Source organism: Ambystoma mexicanum, chromosome 5p (genome assembly GCF_040938575.1).
Source record: "Ambystoma mexicanum isolate Mex_15411 chromosome 5p, UKY_AmexF1_1, whole genome shotgun sequence".
In the NCBI taxonomy this organism is placed as follows: domain Eukaryota; kingdom Metazoa; phylum Chordata; class Amphibia; order Caudata; family Ambystomatidae; genus Ambystoma; species Ambystoma mexicanum.
The window spans coordinates 271,339,052-271,357,527 of record NC_090930.1 but is presented as its reverse complement, the minus strand read 5'-3'; the positions used below and the strand labels follow the sequence as shown (position 1 = coordinate 271,357,527).

Sequence of the window (18,476 nt, the reverse complement as noted above, 5' to 3'; positions counted from 1 at the left end):
AAGGGTGGTCACACAGTGGGTGCTAAAGCAGTTATTACAATAGGCTAGTCCCACATTTGCACTGGTATGGGTACTTACGGTAGTGCCATATGGAACAGTAGTGTGGGGAAGTTTGATACTATAGGCTAGTATACTAGCATATCCTGATGGGCTAATCTGGTCATTACAATTTTAGGCCTGGGGGGCTGTCAATGTTCTCGGTATAACAGCTAAACATTCTACAATCAGAACCTAGATAATTGGCAGCACATGAATCAGAAAGGGCAATCGGTCATCAGGTGAAGCATTAGGCACTCGACAGATGAGGAATCGAGGTAAGGCAGTTAAGGCCTGCAGGTAACGTGGTATAAAGCCATGAATAGAAACTCACTAAGGGATATGGAGATGCTGTGGCGTTAATGGAAGGGGCTGCAAGCGTTTATAGCGGTGAGCAGTTGATAAGGATCATCCGGTCGTTGCAAGTGTTCAAACAGGAATGTGTTTGTCTAATGTTGTGGTAGTTTGTAATCTGCACACAAGAGCAATTCCGTTGGGGCGTGGGGTGGCTTAAAGCAAATTAATCCTTTGGAGATGAAAGTGGGTGGGCCACGCCACGATACATCCGCGGAACATGGCGCTGAACAGGGCCTTGCCAAACGCGGTCCTTTACAATGAGCGGCCGGCTTCCGCCTATCAGTAGATGTGCTTCATTAATATGCACGAGCGTTGCTAAGCAACGCGTCCAGATGCCATTTTAGGTGCAGGCAATTCGGAAACATAGGAAACAACTTAGATTCACACAGAATGAAGGCGAGGATCTCCGCAAAATGGGGTTCTTTGTCTAGGTAGGGTCAGGGCACATCAGTGCTCACCTGAGGTGCATGTGGATCCAGTGTTTGATGAAGGCGAGCGCATTGGGGAAGCTCGATTCCACGTGGTACGATCGGCATCGCATTGTAGAATTCAGGCGCAGGATGGGAGAAGGCTCCTGCCCTCTCTGGATCAGCAGGTGTTGTGGCAGGGCAGCGCTGAACAGTTACTGATTGGGGGGTTAGATGCCACTGCATGAGAAGTCTACTGTTGTGTATCTTGTATTGAACTGATAAGATCGAGCTCTAGACCGCCCTGTATGTTGCGGGCCATCCCTCTTGATTTCTTCCTACCCCAACCCTCTCTCCCACTTCGTTTGGGTGTGAGGTGTCATGAGATGTCCCCTTTTCAAAAGTGCACAGTAGAGATTTGCAATCAGCCCCTTAGAGTCTGTGTGTGTGTTCAATATCGATTCGAAGGGGGTGAGATCTCTCTGAAGCTGGTTATCCTATCTGGGGTGTGTTAGAGCCCCTTTTAGTTGTAAATACATACGTGTGCATGTTTGATTTAGTTGGCTGTGGCATTTGTACCGATTACTCAGTTGTGCCAATATGTTATGTGCCCTTTTGCTGAGTGGAGTTGTCTGCTGAGAAGCCTTTGATCCAGACCCACCACTTACCCCTTAGTTTGTGTGTCGTTTCCCCCTTTCTTTCCCCTCTCCCCCCCCTTGTGAAAAACATGAAAAACAAACCAAAAAGTGATTCCCCCTTTAACTGGAGATGCCCTAGAAAAAACCATAGGGCCACGCTTCGGGAGACTCCCGGAATGCCCACAACTTTTGACTTCAACATGTCAGCAGATGGCAGGCGCGAATGCTTATTGACTTCAGTTTTGATCGCCCGGCTAGCAGAGAGTAGTAAGACGAGGGGCTGCTGGCTGCTGTAATTGGGCGAGGCAACTTTCCACCTGCTCTTCTTGCCAAGTGTTCTTTTTGTAATCCCGTTGCCCTCCCCCCTTTCCTTTTCCACTGAGTTCTTCGGTGTATATTCTGTGGCTCAAGGCCCCTCCTTCTCAGGGAGTGTTGAGTCTCTTGAATTTTCTTGTGCCTTTGGAGCGTTCCCTCTTTGGCCAGGGGCCTATGGGCTTTCTGATTGGCTCTGAGGAAAATGGGAGGTCTACCTGATCCGCGGGTCCTGTGCCCGTGATTAGGCACTGCAATACACTAATTGCCTCCTCACTCGAAGTCACCCTGCACTCTTCATTGCCATGTTCAAACAATAGTGCGAAGGGGAATCCCCATCTGTGACAAATGTTGTGCTCTCGTAGCCACGTTGTTAGAGGATGACAGTCTCTTCTTTGAGCGAGTGTGGAGGCAAACACGTCTTGATACATTTTGACTGGAGAGTCTTCAAAGTTGCTGCATTCTAGTTCTCTGGCTCATCCACTTTGTCTTTTTTTTTTGTGGACTTTCTCCTAGAGGGCGTTTACAGTTGAGGTCATACTACTGCGTAAGGATCTGATTTCGTCCATCAAGAGACGTATGTCTGCCTTTGTTGGGGTCTCGTGGTCTTCTCCGTGTATGAGAGGCGCCTCTGAAGTCATCTCAGGAGGGCCTCCGCATTCCACATGCTTATGTCAATGGCTTTTTGCCCTCCTTATTGTTCGGTATGGCATAGTGTTGAGTCCTTGGGCTTGGAGGCGTTCGTGACTGTAGTGCCACCCTTCACTGGTTTTAGGGCCGCGGTTCACCTCGAGGAGATGCCCACTGCTGACTGTGTGTCTCCTCCAATGCACTGCGTTCCTGCGTGGTACCTGCTCTTGTCCTGCTAGCTCTTGTTCAGGGGAGTTCCTTTCGTGGTCTCTATTTTGCCAGCCACTTTCTCGTCCACCCTTCCGCTCCTCGTGCCGAACTGGTATGCCGTCCCCAACCCAACCTCTGCTGTTGTCTGTGCTCGTGGAGGGTTATGTCTTGGTCTTTGCTTGGGTGGGGGGAGGCGGAGGTACTGTGGGTGTTGCACCAGGAACTCCTGTCATGTGCTCGGTGCTGGCCCCTCTCTTCTGGAGGATGGGCAGTTGCTTTTGCTGTTGCGGGGGGTCAGGTGCCTCTTGTGCTTGACAGCCTGTGGTGTTACTGTCCCTTCACAGGGAAGATAATAGCTGATCCAGAATTTGCTTGAACCTGGGACCACTATTGCTCTTCTTCTGCCCCCCCAGGGAGAGCGGGTTGTGTGTTCCTTTTACAGCTTGTCTATGCGGGTGCTCCTCCCTGCTCCCGTACCCTCTCCTTATCGCGGTCTTGATTGTTCCTTCCAATCACTGATCTGTGGTGCTTGCTTTCCCTGCTTCGTGCCCTGCTCGGGGGGATTTTTGGTCCGTTTTTTGCTGGGGGGGTGCTATCATGGGTGGCAGCCCTGGCCGCTCCTGTTGTGCGCTCCATCTATCCGAGGGCCTCCTTGCTATCCCTCTCCATTCTCCCTTCTGGGCCAACCCACACAGCTGGACACACTCTCGATGCCATCATTCACTCTGACCTCTCTTTCTCCCCCTCATCAGTCACCCCTCTCTCCTGGTCACACCACTCTATCCTTTCCTCACATCTGGGTCCCATTGGCCCGCAGACCGCCCCCCCCAAAGGTCCCACCAACCTTGTTGACTAACGTCGCCCGATGAAACGAGTGACTGCAGCAGCCTTTGCCCCCACCTTCATCCCCTCTCTCCCCCCAGCTCTGACTCTACTTCTGACACTGCCAACAGCAACCAACATCTTTCCATTGCCAACACTCTTGACATTCTTGCCCCAGTCATGAGGATCCGTCTGAAACCTGCCTCACAGCGTAACTCTTAGTACAACACCGAACTTGCAGCCCTGAAGTGTAATTGCAGGGCAGCAGAATTAAGTGGCTAACTTCAGCCTCATCCTCTGACAAACTTGCATGCCGCCTGCTCCAAAGACAATACAGACTCGCCATCCGTGCAAAGAAAAGACCCCACATCCAGGCACGGGTCTCTGGCGCATACAATAACTCGGTGGAACTTTTCAAAATCTGCAAGGAACTAGCCAACCCCTCTGCAGTCTCCTCCTCCCCCTTCTCCTTCCCAGGCCCTCTGCAATACATTGACCTCACACTATTCCACAAAAACTCAAAACATTCTGACCTTCCTTTCTACACTTCCTCACATCCCATCCCACACACCCCAACACACTCTCCCTCCTCCTCCTTCCTCCTTCCTCCTTCTCCTCCTTCTCTCCTGTCACCCCTGAAGAAGTTAACAGAGATGTCTGCTCCATGAAGGTCTCTTCTAAAGAGGTCTCCCCTTGTTCATCCAGGACCATCAAGCATAACATTGGCACTATTGCTCCTGCTGTCGCTGATTTCTGCAATCACTCTTTTGTCACTGGATCTTCCCCTCCCCCTTAAGCACTCCCTTGCACGCTCATTCCTGAAGAAACCATCCTCTGATCCTACCTGCCCTGCCAGCTATTGCCCTATCTCGATCACCTCCTTCCTGGGGAAGCTGCTTGAGAAGCTGGCCTTGCCCCAACTCAGCTCTCACACTGAACTTTTTGATGGCATCCACGACCATCAATCTGAATTCCGAGCTTCCAGAGGCTCGGAAACTGCTCTTCTGAACACCAGTGAAGAACAGCCTGCATCTTTGGATTCCAACTCTCCAGCTGTCCTCGTCCTTCTCAATCTCTCTTCTGCATTTGACACAGTAAACGTCTGGAGTAACTTCTTTCAGCACAAGAGTACAATTTAACATCAATCTTCAAAGGCTCCATGATACACTTGGTATCTCGGAATGGGCACTGGATTGGCCATCCTCTTTCCTCACTAACCGCACCTCCCAAGCCATGCTTGGTCCCTTCTCCTCTCCTACTTCCATCTCCACCTGTGGTGTCCCCCAGGGCTCTATACTCTCCCCCTCGCTCTTTAATATCTACCTTGCTCTCCTTGTACACCCATTCTCCTCCTTCTCCTCCAACTTCCAGTGTTACGCAGACGACATACAGCTCTTCTTCAGACTCCCTGCTGACCCTCTTGCACTCTCCATCATCCCTGACTGCCAATCTGCCATCCGGTTCTGGTGCACCTCCAATGATCTCTGTCTCAACACCTGTAAAACTGAGATCCTTCCCATTGGGACCCTTGCTCCCTCCTTCTTCCCCCTTACTCTGGACTTCCCCCTTGGGCTCTCCCCCTTCGCCTTCAACTGAAGCTAAAAACCTTGGAGCCATCTTCGACTCCTCTCTCTCCTTCCTCCCTCACACTCAGCACATTGCCAAGAATTCCAAATAACAGCTCTTCCTTCTCAAATGAATTTTACCTTCTCTCACTTTCCCTCAGAGGCTCAATGTGACTGAAGCACTGGTTCTCTCTAGACTTGACTACTGTAACAACATTCTCCTGAACCTTCCCTCTTCAAATCTGCGACCCGTCCAGCTTATCCAGAGTAGGGTAGCAACACTTATCCTTGGCCTTAAGCCCAGGGACTGCATCTCTCCTGCAGTAAAAAGTCTTCACTGGCTCCCGGTTGCTGCACGGATTAAATTCAAATCCCTCTGCATCATTCACAAGGCTGTCTGGACCCGGGGACCACACTATCTTCAACTTTATCTCACTAAATACTCTCCCTCTAAACCACTTTGTTCCTCTGGCATCAACTATCTGTGTGTAAAGCATTTTGATAAATAGAGGGCAGGATGTCACTCACTTTCCTCTGTGGGCTCCCGCCTCTGGAACAGCTTCCCATGCCCCCTGTACCTTGAGCAGGATCTTCACAAATTCCGGAAGCTCCTTAAAACCTTCCTCTTTTCCTCCTCTTTCCCTCCTTCTCACCTCTGCTAATCGAACAGTTGATTAATCAGTGTATTTGGCACTTATGAATCTTCAGGATCTTGACCTCCCACACCAATTCTTCCCAGCTCCTGTCTATCTACAGCACTTAGCATCTGCACACCCTCTGCTCTGGAGGCTCACACTTAACACATCCCGCGACCCAGGCCATGTAACACTCAAAATTCCTAGCACTTTGTTTATGGCTCACCCTCGAGCTCAGACTCCCAGCACTTATTACCTCTTCCCTCTTCCTTTCTGCTCTTGCATGTTATGAATACTCATAAGGCGTAGTAGGTTTGTTGCTCCCCCCCTCTGTTCTTAAAGATTGTGTTGTAATCTATTTCCCTCCCCTGCTCCCTCCCTGCGGGTGCTTTGAAACAGTATTTTCTTATTGTAGAAGTGCCTAAAAAGCAAACAATAAATAAATATATAAAATCCCACCCTGACAGAGCTTGAAATGAAGATTCTGTGATGCAGCTCCGTTGATCCAGCCGTTGCCTTTGATAATTTACTGGAAAAGGTTCTATCCAGCACCATTATCTTGCATGCGATGTTCAGGTGGCCCAACAGCTTTTGCATGTTACGGTTACTTCAATCTCTTCACTGACACATGCTAACCTTAGCAGTCCCAGCAAGTCTCTACTTTTTCCGGCAACAATATTGATCACGTCTTCGCTGAGTCTATTCTGTCACCAACAGTAAACCCAACTCCTTTCAGATTAGTTATCAAATGAGGTGCACCCCATCCAAGGTAGCTTAGCCGCCATATTCTCCCTCAAACAAGATTCTCACAATCAGCATTAGTCATTGCTTTCCTATTTCTGGTCTCGGGCAAACCTCAATTTAGCAGTTTAGAATGTAACAACCCCATTCACACACTCAAACAAGCTAGTTTGCAATAACAATTTATTTTATTAAATTTAGTGGCATCAACATCATATAAGAGGGGATGCTCCACTTGCATGACAATGGGACTGCACTGACACCTCAATCTAAGAAAGCTCCAATGTTTGACTTCACTCTACATGTGTGCACACAAAATTGACATTGATTTAATTTTCTGTGAAACCATTAAACCATTAATTTCATCAGAGAATGATGCTTACTTTAAACCCAAAACCCATACTGAAATCAAAAAATGAATGGGTGCTCAGAAAAAGGCTTAAAGTATAACCGTTTCCTCCAGTTTGAACTCAAATGTAGATGTGGTTCTCCAACTCTTGGGGTGTTTAAAATCTGGAATTGTGAACACTACGACACACTATTGGTTGCTAGCTTTGTAACAGACATGGGGTTCTCATGATTTCTGTTGCTTATGGAACACTGGAATAGTGGGCTTCACTCACTCATTATTTTCAAGGAATTAGGTCCACGCACACAACACCCTGGCTTAACGTGTCCACTAAGGAATAGATTTCAATTACTATAGAACATGTTATTCTGCATTCAATTTGAGATGTCTAAGGCTTCCAGAGATCCCACATTCAGGAGCCGGCCTTAATACAATGATGCTACCAAGGATTTCAGAACTCACAAAACACATATAACTAGCACAGAACTCCTTTTTTCAGTGATATCACTTTTAAAAGCAGACCCCCAAAAATGCTTTTAGATGCTGGGGTTAATTAACTGTCAGGAACTAGTTTAAATAATCATGGCGCATAGTTACTCACTTTTTGTTCTGCCTCTGAAAGACTGCAGATAGGTGAGGAGACCATCTGGCCTTAGCAATCCGTCATGTAAGCTATCCCTTCTTTCCATGCACCGGCTCTGAAATCCCTCACACGTTAACTGGTCCCGCTTTGAGAAAGCCTTTACATCTATTCCAATCTGGATTAGTTAGGTTCTCCCATTAAACGTATTTCCTCATCAGCTACATCTAGTTGGAAGACAACCTGCTTTGTCTCTTTGCGGAATCCTGTCTGACGGGCTCTCTTGCTTCTCTGTTATCCTACAACTCCCATGTGTGAGTTTAAATACCAAGCAAATTACACCCTTGTGGAAGGTGAGCACAGCTGACTCATATTCGTGAATGTATGGAATTGGTCTCTAGATCCAAGCAAAAATGACACATCTAATACACACTTATTTCCAATTTGCTGTTCCACATAAGAAAGCTGAACAAAAGAATGTATGTCCTAGGCCTCCCGCCATGTGACTTCATGGAAACAGAGTGCAAGCAGAACAATTCCACATTTATTTAAATGTAGCTTCTGTGTATCTCACAGTTCACAAAATCAAGTGATCAAATGCATCCCAATGTGTCCCATAATGGGCCATTGCAATGTTTTTCAAATGTATCGATACAACACAATAATGTACACTGGAAAGCTGAGATATTACATTTTAGGTGTTTCTATATTTAAGAACATTTAAACAACTACTTTAAATAAATTACAAACCACTAAGCCATGGTTCAGTTTCGTTAATCAAAATATTCTCTTTCCTGTGTGTCACATGCCTTGGAATTAAAAAAAAGGCATCTGTGCAATTGGAGCTATAGTTTATGTTCACTTTTGAAACATAATCTTGACCGTAGAATGCCATTACCTTTGAATGTAAATGCATGTCCTGACCTTGAGGTTAACTGAGTATAGTAGATTTTGTTTGCCCAGCTTTGCCTCCCAAAGTAGGTCAATGCTAACAGCATTAACCCTGCGGGGAAATAGATGACAACCTAGGAAGAGTCCATTCATTCAAGTTAAATTATGCAATACCATCTCATGTAATCTATGGCAGCGTTTGTTTTCCCTAGGACTCTGTCAATGGTGCTTTCCAATTCCATTTAAACCTTTGTGCTATGTAAATCACTCTACAGCAGATACACTTTACCAAATCTATTTGTTCAGAAAGTACACATAATGTTTCCAGTTTTCTGAACACAAGTGGTCTTTCCTTAAGAAAAGGGTTATTTACAAATTAAAAATACACTTGGATTTGTCTGTGCATATTATAATACCTGTATTTAAAGTTATATTATTTAAACTTCACTATACGTACACCTACTTACACTTTATATGTAAATTAAACTATGTATATTTTGAAGCCCAATCTTTAAATTTTTACATTTCCTCTAATTTCATTCATTTTATGTTCTATGAAGAAAAGCACCCTAGATTCTAAAATCAGCCATATGCAATTGTCTAACAGGCCCCTGCACGCAGCTTACTGCTGCTTATACCAACAAGGAAGAAATCCTTAAATTAGTGAATCACCTGGCCAGACCCATTGTAGAAAGCTTCTAAATCAATCAACAAAGCACAAAACACCAAGCAGCCCATGCTCAAAATGTATCCACAAAAAATAGGCCAACTGATTGGGATCCATGGCTGCCAAAGATTAGATGGATGTAGCCGTACAAGTCTTAAGTGTGACTAGATATCACATTTTGCCAAAGCCCACACCCCGGGGTTCCCCTTTAGTTCCACTGCCCTTTCGACACTTGCACGCCCCCACAGTACCATCCTCTTCAGCAAATAGGTTATTAACTGACTGACTGCCCCTCTGACAAAGGATGAATCAACGAAAACTCGAATTCCGCTTTTTTTTAGACCACCCTAAGGAAGTGCTGTAATGGCCAATTTCTGAACAGGCCTGCAACATGCCCTCTTTCAGCTCCTGGGCCAAAATCCCTTCAATAACGTTGCGTCTCTCCTTAGTTGGCCTCACATGTTCTGCCCACCGTCTTACCCGGCGGACCCCCATGACCTATTTTAAAACTGTTGTGAAATCACTTGCCAACTTCCCTCTCCAGAAAAAATGTATTCCTGCCCATGAGCACATCCTCTCATAAGCCATTTTACAACATAATCGTATCCCCTTCCTCTGTTCTGTACATTGGCACCCCACTTCCCACTGCTGCAAAACAGTGTGTAACGGGGCGCCTTCCCATTGATTTATTCCAGTCATGCTTACCCAACTGTACTAAAAAAGCAACTTTGCATCTTTGGTAAAGGCCCAGCACACCTTAGTTCATTCGCCCATGCCAAACCACTGTTTCCCACCATCAAATGCACACCCAAAGTTTTCGTTATTCCAACATTGGGACATGTCTTACCCTTTCAGAATCCTTTCCTCTCGGGTCCCTCCTTTTTCCTTCACCTTTCCAATTGGTGTATCCCTTTCTTTATTCTTGCCCCTTTCCCTTGTCTCACCCAACTCCTTTCCATTCTTCCTGTCCCACATCATCAGCACCTCCAATGCTACTGTGCCGCTGTTGCCCTCACATAAGTTCTCTGTACCTATTCCAGTCTCCCTGCTCTCTCTATCTCCTCATAATACTGCCATCAAAACCCACCACTATTCCTAGTGTTGTGTCCTCATGGCCACCCTTGTAACTGGCATCACTCCACCCAGTTTTCTTCTTTAACATTGTTAACATCCCCAGATCCCTGTACCGCTCCCCACATTTCTTGCTATGCTCCATTACTTCCTCCTGCATCCTGCTCTGTGCACACACCACCAAGGGTCTTGTTGTGGGACAAAACCACACCATTTTCTTTCATGTTGCCATCCTTACTCTAACCTCTTCCGAACCCAAAGCCCTCCCCCTCTTGCACCACTGTTCTCTTCCAACTTCATTTCTGTGCACCAGTTTACATCACCAAAGCCGATCCAGGCTGACATCTTTAATTTGATGTATCTCCTCCTCCACTATCTCCCCTTCCGCATACTTCACTGATCCTGCAACCACTCACCCTCCTTTCCTTCCTCCCATTGATTGCCAATATTTTTCTCACTCTCCAATTCATGGCCCACCCTGTACCCATATTAGCACACATTCAACTTGTCCCCTATTAGTCACCATATAATACCAAGCCCTGATCAATTCTTTCTCAAAATGTGAGATCATCCCATAATTGTTTGGCACTTGTGTGTTGTGTTCATGGTGGCATTGCACTCACTGGCCATCCACGCTGTCTTTCTCCAGGGTTGAGGAGGGGCGCACCAATCCATTCCCCTCCTCCTCTGTTTCCCTCCAGGGAGTCGTCTCAAGCCTCACTGGATAAACTACAGTTGTCCTACTCCAGGCATCGGGGTCGTAAACATGTCGGAATTTCAGGATAAACCTCATTAATATGCATGAGTTAAATTTGCATACAATGATTATAAATATGTGCCCATTTCTTTCCATGAATATTAATGAGAGATGGCCTGAAAAACGCTCACGATTCCAGGCTTCAAGGCCTGGAGTTGGGCAACCCTAGGAAAAGCAAACATGTGCCGTCCCCAACCCCACCTCGTCCCTTTCTCCCCCTAACCCTTCTTCTCCTCTCCTGAACACCTCCTCAAAGGCCCCAGCTCCACAGCCAACGTTTACTCAATTTGCATGGTGGAGTGCAAAAGTGCGAGACAAAAGGCAGCCTTTTGCCCTGCTCTTTTGCACTCGCTGGGCAACTGACCAAAATTTGGTGGCTGGGAGCCGTGTATTATGCAGTGCTAACATAACAGCTCCCTGCTGTCATATTATGGCCTGGTGCAAAAGGAGGAGCTCCGTAGTAATGTTCAGTCGTAACTCGTGCACAAAACACCAAGGAAGCAAACATTTTGTGGTTCTATGTATTGAGTTTCCAAAGCGCGGCTGGCAAACAAATGTGCACCAAAATGATGCCTTTTTGTTGCATTGTGCAGTATTTTTAGTCACAACACAAATTTATATTTTTGAAGCATTTAATACGATGAACTTGGTTGAAATGTTGCTAATTGTAGACTTCACAAAATAAGACAGCATTGAAGACAGAACTCTGCAGACATAGTGGCTTGCCCACACTCTTTTGACTGGAGGTGGCCCAAGTGGGGCACTGAATTATGCAGAGGTGGCATGAAGTACGAGCGCACACACACATAATGATCATAGTTTAGGACAATGTGGTGGCACCTGGTGTGGCCGATCTGATTCCAGGGGTAGTACGGGCCACCCCAGGCCACTGCATAGATCTGGTTGCAGCATGAATTGTAGAAGTGACTTTCATTTTGCACTCCTTTCAGGAACACAAGGACGCGGACAGCCAGCTGTCTCTCGAGGAAGAGGAAGACGAGAGTGAAGACCGGAAGAAGAAATCGAAGAAAACATGGGGAGAGATTGCGCAAGATGCAAAAACCTTTATGTGGAATCCAAAGACCAGGCAATTCATGGGGCGGACAGCTCGCAGTTGGGGTATGTATTTCCCTATATACCCACGAGGCACAATATCTGCCCCCACCCCCCCAGTCCTATACGCGGTCCAAGTTCACAAGTCACCCTCAATTACAGGACACAAGGGCTCATTTGCGAGAACTGTTGCTATTGGTAACAATGAAGGCAAAACAAGGCTCTTCGCCTCCACTGCAGGGATGGCAGAGAAAGCCATGCATTATTAATTCTCATAATTATTACAGGCGACTAAGAGGATCCACAATAACATGAGTGACGACAAAGGCCTACTTAGAACATTAGACAGAGGAAAACATGGCGAAAATGGAATTCTGTTTATCAGTGTCTTAATTGCTGCATTAGTGGTGCTTGCCTCTAGTTCTCGGCGGCAAGCAGGCTATCTATTTTTGAGGGGTGATTAATAACAGGAAAAAGGGAAATAGCAAAGTTGAGGTCTTTGAGGCGAGTTATGGACACTATGCTAAGGTACCCATCAGAGGCTGGGGGGAGGGGCCAAGGGGGCTATAGCCCCTGGTCTTTTGGCTGTAGCCCCGGATAGAATCTCAGAAGCTACAACCAAAAGGCTGGCTAGCCACCAGTCCCGATAGTTCTGACATAAGCCAATCGTATGCCCCAGGTCTTTTCCAGACCTAGCAACACCCCTGGTACCCATTACTCTGAAGGTTCAGCGTTTTATGGTGAGGCCTGTGCTTGCCTTTTCAGTCCCAATTATATAAAAGCCTATCCGCGCCTATTTGCGGGATACTTGTTCTGATCTCAGCGCCTCGATGCCCGCGGGCTGTGTGAGCACTTTGAAAATGCAAAATAAAAAATAATTCTGTATAAAAATGATGTCGTTTAATTAAAGGGCATGGCGTTTTGAAACATTCTTTGCAGTTTTGAAACATTCTTTGCAAGCAGGCCGTGCTTGAATAGCTTAGACAACTCATTCAAGTGGAATACTAACATTCACAGCATGATCAATGTTCCATGAGCTTGCAGCTGCTGGAAGTACCGTGAGACTGGGTGCTAGGAGTTGAGTTCCTTGGGTGGCTGAGAGTGTAAGTAAGGGAGGGCGTAGCGGGATCTGGCGATACACCGACACACATGGCAGAAAGCAAAGCTGAAAAGAAGGTTCTGGAAAACATGGGGTACAACGGTCAAGCCAGCGGGCAGGACCTGGAGTCAATGTATTGCAACTGAAAGTGCTGCTAGGTGTAGCTCACAAGGGCAAACGAGGAACAACTGCCACAATTGTTGTTAAATTCACTGGATTGTGACCGGAAGGTCAACTCATAAATGGGTCATCTGCTAGACTGGATCCTGGAAATACGGGTTACTATCAGACCTGAGTCCAATTTACCCCAGCACTGATTTGAGAATTCTTTGGTCAAGTGAATGCTGCCAGGTTTGGCTCCAGAGAGACCTGGAGCTGGTGATGTCCAACCGGTGCTCATACTGTCAATCTTATGATTCTATGTTCCACTGTTTTCCCGCCTACTATGAAGCTCTGATAGTTCTCACAGAGCTAAGAAGAGAGATTGACACTCAGCACCCTTGCTTCTCTAGCTGGGGTGAAGTATGCTCCATCTGCTGGTGTATCTGTGAAGATGATTCTCAGACAGGGCCACTGTTCCTCCCGGAAACTTGCATCACATGGAGGTATCAATAGGGCTCTTGAAGGTCGATGACCACATACTCTCGACCTGTAAATAAGGGGTTCTGTAAGCAGCATAACAACATCCATAACGTCTTGGGTCTCCAGGTGCATAAGGTGATATCCTCCTATTACTGTGAGCATTGCTGATAATAAGAAAAGTCTGTCATTAGAGATCTGCCTAAGGAGACACATCTCATGCCATGTTCATGTAGACCCTCAGACTTTCTGCACAACACCGCCAACACAAGAGACGCGATTTAGGATCAAACATCAGCACGTAGTGGAATCAGAACACCTGGCTTATTTATCTTGACCATCAGGCCCCTGTTTTTCATCTGGTATTTTCCTGTATTTATTGAAGGCTTTGTTGTCATTTCTACCGGAAACAATATACAAAGGATGAAATACATCAGGCAGAGTCAATGGGTAGGGTGCCTTTACAATAGGTAATGACGATCTGAAGACTAAGACCGGGTATTGAGAGGAATAGCGCAACGGAGCATGGTGCCCCTGATAATGATGGGGAACAGACATTGCAACACATGTAATACAGAACTAGTGGCTGCAATGACAATATATATATATATGTTATCATGGAATGTGCATACTTACAGAAGTGAAACGAGGTGGCAGGGGTAGGGTTGGCACATCAATGATGCGCATTCTCTTATAGGTCATCACCCAGACCTTTGCTTAAGCTGGTAGGGGACGGGGTGGTGATGGGGCTAGAGCCATGAGAGTGCGATAGATGTAGACACTTCTGTGGTCAACAGGTGGAGCTTAGGTCTGGTTTTAAGTTGTCCAATGGATGCGATTGCTTTGATATTAGGGGGTTGGGCATTCCAGTGGATGGGGGCAAGGGGGAAGAAGAAGCAGAATCAGGAGGGGGGAAATGAGGGCAAGGGGGCAGAGAGGTTAAGCAGTGAAGATGAGCAAAACGTTCAAAGGGGAAGTGCAGGGATATTCAGTCAGCGAGATGTGGCGGAAAGACCTTGGATGGATTTAAAGACAAGAAGAAGACATTTGAGTTATTTTGCATACAGAGCTAGATGGCATGGTGGCGGTAAGTAGAGGTGTGGAAGGATTGAGGAAGGTTGTTGTTAAGAACTTTGTTGAGGGCTGAGAAACAGTACAGGGAAGGACCAAGGAGTGAGCTCGAACAGTGGTCGACTTTGCTAAGTACAAGGGTATTGTTTGGTGTTTTATCTGAGTGGTGGGTAAGGAGGGGACACAATTTCGTGATGTTTACAAGGTGTGTTCGAGCAGGCTTGGCAGTGAGTGCGGTGAGGAACTGTTAGAGACAGTGATCACTTTCAAAGAGAAGCCCAAGGTTGCAAGCCTTGAGAGAGGGAGGGAGGGAGGTAGAGAGGGAGATTGATGACAGGGGGAAATATGACGTGAGAAAATTGAGAAAAATATGAGAAAATTGCACACGTGGTTTGGCTTGGCAGAAGGAAGGAAGGACCATGGAAGTGGGAGGAAATGAGAGAAAGGTAAAGAGGAAAATGAAGGAGAGGTACAAAGACGGAACAAGAGGAAACTTCTGACCAGAAAGTGGGGAAGGAAGGAAAGTGGGGTCTGCCAAAAGAAATCCAGTAAACAATCAGTGAGTGTAGCTTTAAGTAAAGTGAGTGGAACAGAACCATGGAAGAAATTCATCAAAGCACGTTGCCAAGCAATCCTCTAACTGCTCTCCATCTAATTTATAGTTAAGTAATGCTCCCTTAGTAAAGCTACTCTTTTGTCTATATTATTTCCAATTTGCTCATCTGGGAGCCATCTTGGACTGGTAACTGGTTCTCTAGGACACAATAGCCACACTTAGAGGAACCCTTTTCTCTTAGTCTCCTCAGTGCCCTTATGCACGGTTTCCATCTGGGAAAGATCTTCACACTTCCCTGTAGTCCCCTAGTTCTCAAATTCCACTTCTGCTTTCCTCTTGTCCTCCTGACACCCACTGACCCAATGCCAATTCATCACCTACAAGAGGGTAGGATGGTTCAGGAGCATGTGCCCTTTCACAGTATCCACCACTGTTGTGTGGTGTTCCACACACCTGATGTGCATCCGCATTGCTCGCCAGCAGGACACATCATTCAGTCCTCTCTGCTTGACAAAAGAGTGGTTACCCCAAGGGCTGTGGACATCATGCTGCTTTGGTGGAATCACTGGTTGCGGTGGGGACAAGACTTTTGCTGATGGATGGTGCCTCTGGCACATTGGGTAGGGAGGGATAATGTGCTTGGGCAGGCTGAGAAGGCATGTGTACTATGGGACATTTGTTCTTATGGGCCCCGGACAGGTGATAGGCAGGTGTTCCCTCTTATGAGGACACTCCTGCATTGCCATTCCCACCACTGGCAAATGTAGTGGAAGAGAGGTCACCCGAAACTGATGTGTGTTAATTGACTCTAGTCAGCCCATGTTTAGTTTCCATATGCTTGTGCTGTACTGTGGACCACAAGGAGCACAACGTCGGTGGTGCTTCATTGGTGTGTTTCATAGCTGTTCCATGCCCCCTCACAGTGTTCCCCTCGGGCAAGCAAAAGTGCTGCCAGGACCATGATGAGGTGGGCATTGTCAGGTCCAGTCTTTGGATGTTCCCATTACTGCCTGACATTTAAAAAGGAATGCATGTGCCCCTCTGCAAGATCAAGCACAAGTACAGATATTTCAGATTCTTCCTCCTCCTGAGATATCTGCTTGGGGACCGCCTCTATCTCCTCCGCTGCTTTCACACCCGTCCCCTCTTGCAGTGGCACCTGCATCCTTTGCTCGTCTGACTCCGGGCATCTCAATACCTCTACTGCATCCTCTGCCTGGACTGCAATGGCTGTCTCCTCTCCAACTCCAACGCTGTTTAATGCTTTTTCCAAAATGGTGGCAAATGTTGGTTAGGGCATTATCCATCATTGGGTTTAGTGGATCCATAGCTGTAATGGCCTTTAGGGCCTGTATTAGATGTGAGTGTCTGACAGTCAGTCCTCCCAGTCATATCCACGTCTGCCACAACTCCTCCACCTCCCCTATCTGCAATGTCATCCTGTGGCAGCTTCTGTTTGTATCAGCCATGCCTTGTGCTCCATCTCCTATCTCTGTGGCAGTGGCAAACCTTCCTTCAGAGCTGCCTCCTTTCCTCGTCCTGAGATGTCTCTCAAACACTCTCCCAGCTCAGGCCCATCTTCTCTGGATGTGGGTGTATGGTCCTGACAGCATCTGATAGCCACAAGAGGCAAACCATTCCCTCATGAGTCTTTCGCCTGGCAAAATATAGCCTCATCCATTCAGAAATCACTCTTGTTTTTGTCCTTTTAATCTGTGGCCTGCTACATAATTTCGATTACCTTTTTAACGCCTTACGTGCCAGGCTATTATGCAAGTCTATGCAAAAAGGACAAGCATACTCGTTCTTGGCACTTTTAAGGACCAACACATTACATTATAACAACAAAGACAATTGGCTGACAAGGGTGAACAAATGGATTAACACGAAATTCATGAACACACGTATGAAGGTAAAACAGATAAAATAATCGCGGTCGGTCACAAATTGCAAGGTTCACAAACATGAAGAAATGCAAAAGATACCGGTTTGTATTGTATTCTTTCACTTTCTGGGCGCGGGCGTTAAATGTAAGGTAGGGAAAAGAAAAGGAACAAGTCACAGGAAGCATACCACAGGGCAAACACAGAGACAAAGGGTATTAGGGATGCAAAAGGTAAAGGAGCTTTTTTTTAAAACGTCTGAGTTGACTGAATTTAGAAAAAAGAACAGAGAGATGGGCAGGGAAAACCTTTTGCAGTATTTTTATGAGGGAAAGTAAGGGAAACAACAAGGGTACGGCCCCAAAAAACATCCAAACAGACAAAAGGTGGAAAACATTGTCAAGAAAGCAAACATAATGTACTCGCAAGAAAGATTACCAGGCCTTTACAAATTGTGCCCAAACTCCTCTCAAACACAAGTTGTGGACCAAGAAAAGGTCACGTGACTGGGTGCTTTGACAGGGCTCCTGTACCTCCCAGAGCACACTTAATCTCACGGGTAATTCAGTGGATGTGATTACCCAGCCGAACACAGCTCCGCCAGCCTGAGGGCAGGAAGCTGAGGAGAGGCTACTGCACTCAGGAAAGCACCTTTTGTGTAGCAACTCGTGCGCGTGAGTGCAATTTGTGTGGTCATGGTAAAACAGTATTTTGGAATACCACTTTTTTTATGGGTTTCTGAAACACATGTGCTAAAACAAAGCTCCATTTACAATGACATTTTTGACCTACATGGGATTACCACATGTGCTAACTCCACCTAACCCTAATTGTGTCCAATGGTACTCCAAAATGAGGAATAAAAAACTCCAAATAACACCAGAAATTATTATTTTTACCATATATGTGAATGGTAAATTCATTTAGCAGTATTTTAATGTTGCATACTGTGCCAGGGGCCGAGACGGCTGTTAGAGGCCAGCCAACCAAGCTTCCATGTGCTTCATACTATTAGCTCCTTGGCATGCCACATGGCCTGACACACAGGTGCTAAAAACATTAAATCAACGAGAAGCTGAGGGTCATTTAAAGATGGGAGCCATGGAAAAGAGAGGGGCGAAGTAGTCCCTTCTCACTTTTCATAGTGGCTACATCAAAGAGGATGAGGTAGAATTAGTAGGCACAGAGACGTGGAACAGGAGCAGTAAAGAATGCTGCTGGTGAGTGGTTTGAGAGGGTGAATAGGGAAGGATCTGCTGTAGCAGAGAGAGGGCAGCCAAAGTGGAGACAGGTTTTCAAGCCTGGTGCATGGGCAAGCAACATACATCTCCCTTGCATGTGTGTATCAGAGTAATGATGCCTACTGTAGTTAATGTAACATGGGCATTAGTCATTAGATAATCTAGTGTCATAAGGGCTGGCTTCACTAATTCATACCATATTTAAAAAAAAAGAAATTTGAAATGTATTTATTTATGCAAATTACAGATAAAGCGATTCATTTTTGGCACAAAAGATCTTGCATAATTTACGATTGATAACAGAGCAGAACACCTGGGTTCTTTCC

General features: G+C 46.3%; 1 protein-coding gene across 1 annotated transcript in view; it reads left to right on the top strand.

Moving 5' to 3' along the window:
• Nucleotides 1–18,476, top strand: part of ATP1B4 (ATPase Na+/K+ transporting family member beta 4) — a 432,920-nt gene that overhangs the window by 148,523 nt on the left and 265,921 nt on the right. The window contains exon 3 of the mRNA XM_069612681.1: nucleotides 11,619–11,787. Within this exon, the coding sequence (XP_069468782.1) occupies nucleotides 11,619–11,787 (169 nt within the window). The remainder of the gene's footprint in view (nucleotides 1–11,618; nucleotides 11,788–18,476) is intronic.